At 54.5% G+C, this 3,709-nt stretch overlaps 1 protein-coding gene across 1 annotated transcript; it reads left to right on the top strand.

Annotated features, from left to right (window-relative positions):
- The first annotated feature begins 1,256 nt into the window (after nt 1-1,256).
- On the top strand, nt 1,257-3,294 carry LOC133919631 (zinc-finger homeodomain protein 7-like). The gene has a single exon (XM_062364083.1). It carries the CDS (start codon nt 1,831-1,833, stop codon nt 3,028-3,030), a length of 1,200 nt encoding a protein of 399 aa, XP_062220067.1. The 5' UTR covers nt 1,257-1,830; the 3' UTR covers nt 3,031-3,294.
- Nucleotides 3,295-3,709: the final 415 nt, after the last annotated feature.

Below are 3,709 nucleotides of genomic sequence, written 5' to 3'. Positions count from 1 at the left end.
TATATGTCTGCAGCACTATCAATTTTCTTCAAACTTCAGCCCTAGTAGGAAGACAGCTGTGGTGCACTGCATGCATGGATGCCAAATTGCCAATGTGTGACTCGCTGACACTAGTACACACTCACTCACTCACTCGTACCTGCTTTTCTCTTCTTGGTCGCCTGTGAAGCAAACAAGAAAGAAAAAAAAAGACGCACAGCAATTGTGAGGACTTGCATAATTGCGTTTCCGAGGGGTGAAACCGTGAAAGGAAGAGAGGAGATGGAGGCATGACAGGGGGGCATCAATGGTAGTGGCAGACCATGGCACACCAATTAGAGTGGCCTGACCATGGTGTTTGCGAAAGCGGCCCCAGCGTCCTCAATTCCCAAAGCTGCCCAGCAACTGATGGCCATCTCGCCCCTATGTGTTGGTGTAAAAACAAAGGTTTACTGGGGCAGGCGTGCCCCTGCCAGCGTCTCGTGCCATGGAATGGAAGAACGTTATACCGGCGCAGCTTGGTAGATTGCTTGGATTTAGGTGCCTCGGTCGGTACTTACGTCAGCGAGGAGGATCCGGATCTTGAAGTCGAAGTTGCAGTGACTTCATCACTGATGCCAAAATTTGGTCTTACGTGTCAGTGATCAATGGTGAAGTTAGAGGATCCTAATCGCAGGGAGGATGCACTCATGTAGTTCATGAGTAATTGAACAAAAAATATCCTGCATTAGTTCTATGCGGACTTTCTCAAATTGAGGTACACAACACCTTCAGAGATAACTCATGACAATCGGCAAGTGTACACTAACTATGCTGTGTTAATTGCGTCGAAAAATAATCGATAAATGTTATTGTAATGTTTCCTTGGGCAAGCACGTATCAATTTTGAGGACACTTGATCTAGTGACCATATTTACATATGGTCATATTTTTTTAAAGACAACAGATGGTCATAATTTACCACACCACCTTAGTAGTAGTACTACCAGCTAAGTCCAGAGGGGGTAAATGCAGCAGAGGTGTGAGGCAGAAGGAGGCATGTATGGATGTACTTGGAGTCAATGGTGGTAACACACTACTTATTGCAGTGTGGCAGGCCACTCGCTGGCACAACTGGACGGTAAAAATGGAGCTGTGGTGCAATTGAGCAGAAAAACCACACTAAGCTAGGGCAGTGGAGTGAGAAAAAAAATGAGAATGGCAATGGAGATTGGAGGTGGTGGTGGAGGTAGGCCATAGTACAGGTGTGGGAGGGGGTGAAACATGCCCCTGTCGGTGAGCATGGGCTTCTTCTCGTCTCCCATCTCTCTCCCCCAAGTCACCTTCACCACTCTCCTTCAAACATATCCTAGCCTGGCCACTTTCTCTCTCCTGTCATTTCTCCCTCCCTCTCCCTTCTTCCCCTTCTTGCTGCTGTTCTCTTCTCCCTCCCTCCCTCCTCCTTCCTTGGCCTTGTTCTTTTAGGATGCATGCATAGATGGATGACGGATAGACAAGATGGACATGTTGTATGCTCCTAGCTAGCTCTCTCTCAAGGAGACATTCCCCCACTTTGTGCCAAATTGTTATTGCTATTGCTATTTTTACCACTTTGTAATTCTACCATATCTCTCCTTTGTTATGTAGACTAGCTTAACCGAGCAACATAATCCATCGCCATCTTTGTCTCCTTCCTTCCCCCTTGAAGCCAACACCATCCCCTTCCCTATTTCTTCCCAAAACCTACAAGTAGAGCACACACCACCACCAACACAGCTTAAAAAAAAAGCAAGGAGATAGAATCATTTTCTTAATAAGACCACCAAACCCTCCTAGATAGCTCGCCCCCAACCTAGCTAGGTAGACGAAGCCATGGAGTACAAGAGATCATCGCATGTGGAGGAGGAGGAAGAGGAGGAGGAGGAAGAAGAGGAAGACGAGGAGGAAGAAGAGGACGATGAGGAGGAGAACAGAGGCCACCACTACACCACTGCAGCAGCTGCACCCGTAGGTGCTCCACAGCAGCAGGTGCACGGCCAAGCTCTTGGCCTTGGCTCGCCTTCCTCGCAGTCCTCTATGATGGAGTCTGCCGCCTTCTCGAGGCCCCTCCTGCCTCCCAACTCCTCCCTCGTCTCGCAGCTGCCGCTGCCTCCTCCCGGCTTCATGCCGCCTCACCGCCAGCCCCAACTCCATCCGAGAAGGGCGGAGAGAGAGAGGGAGAGAGTTGGGGGCGCCCAGCACCAGCTCCGGCGCCACAACGAACCGGCGAGGAATGGCGTTCTTGGCGGTGGCACCACTCCCCCGCCGGCCTCTACGCTTAGCCTCGCGACTGGCGGCGGCGCCGTGGGGGCGGAGGCGGCGCAGTGGAGGTACCGGGAGTGCCTGCGGAACCACGCGGCGCGGCTGGGCGCGCACGTGCTCGACGGCTGCTGCGAGTTCATGCCGTCCGCCGGCGACGGGGCCGCCGCGCTGGCCTGCGCAGCCTGCGGCTGCCACCGCAGCTTCCACCGCCGCGAGGCGGTCCCCGGGGTTGTTGCCGCAACGGTGCCCCCCTCGGCGACGACCCCCGCCGGCGTCGACGCCAACTCCTCCCGGGTCATGCCGCTCCTCCTGGCCCCGCCGCACATGCAGACGCGGCCGCACGTCCCCGTGTCCCCGTTGTCCGCCCCCGCCGCGCTGACCGAATCCTCGAGCGAGGAGCTGCGCGGCCCCGCGCCCGCGCAACCGCCCCTGCCGCCGACGCACCCACCCCACGCGCAGGTGGCCGTGGGGTCGGCCTCCGCTCCCCCGGCGCCGAGCAAGAAACGGTTCCGGACCAAATTCACGGCGGAGCAGAAGGAGCGGATGCGGGAGTTCGCGCACCGCGTTGGGTGGCGCATCCACAAGGCCGACGCCGACGCCGTCGACGCCTTTTGTGCCCAGGTCGGCGTCTCCCGTCGCGTCCTCAAGGTGTGGATGCACAACAACAAGCACCTCGCCATGATCGCACCCCCGTCCCCGTCCTCTCAGCCGCCGCCGCCGCCGCCGCCGCATCACCACCCTCCACCTCCACCCCCCGCCGCCGCAGCATGACGCATGAGTGAGTAGCCGTAGTGCAATGCGAGAGGATGCATTAGCTTATTAGCTTCTTTCTTTATTCCGCTTCTTCTCTTGTAATTTCAGTGACATCCTGGTTGTTAAGAAGTAAACTCATGCAGCAGTTCGGAGTCAGTAATGTGATTATGTGATCTAATCTCATTGGAGCCATACTTCTTCTTCCTCATTGCTTTCTTGGGTAACCTCCATTAGGTTAGCACCATGACACTTGCATTGAGAACCGATACTCCTTTTCTTATGCTAATGTCCACTGCATTTTAGGGCTTTCTCTCACTGTCTCGAGAGAGAGACTCTGTGGTCGTGCATGCGCAGCTGTGTTTGGATGTGTGCAGTGTCGTAGTACTAGCGAGTGCTGCATTGTATTGCATTGCTTGATGCAACAACGCTCTCTCGGGCGTGTTGGATTCCTTTTGGCAGGGCAGTATGGTGCTGGTGCTGTGTGCATTGCATGCATTGGGGTTTGGTTGGTGAGGGGCCCTTTTGCTGGGAGGGAATGTACTTAGGCATGGGGCTTTGTCATTTGGTGTAAGTACAATTAGGGGGTCATTAAAGCAGGTTTTCTGGCTTCTAAGCTTCTCTCCCAGCAGTACCTTTCTGTCCTTTCTTAATGGTGTCCTCTTGTGCTTGCAGCTAAACCCTTTCTCTTAAGGGCTTT

Source organism: Phragmites australis, chromosome 5 (assembly GCF_958298935.1).
Source record: "Phragmites australis chromosome 5, lpPhrAust1.1, whole genome shotgun sequence".
Lineage (NCBI taxonomy): Eukaryota > Viridiplantae > Streptophyta > Magnoliopsida > Poales > Poaceae > Phragmites > Phragmites australis.
The sequence above is the reverse complement of the archived record's forward strand: the minus strand, read 5'-3'. Positions and strand labels throughout refer to the sequence as shown.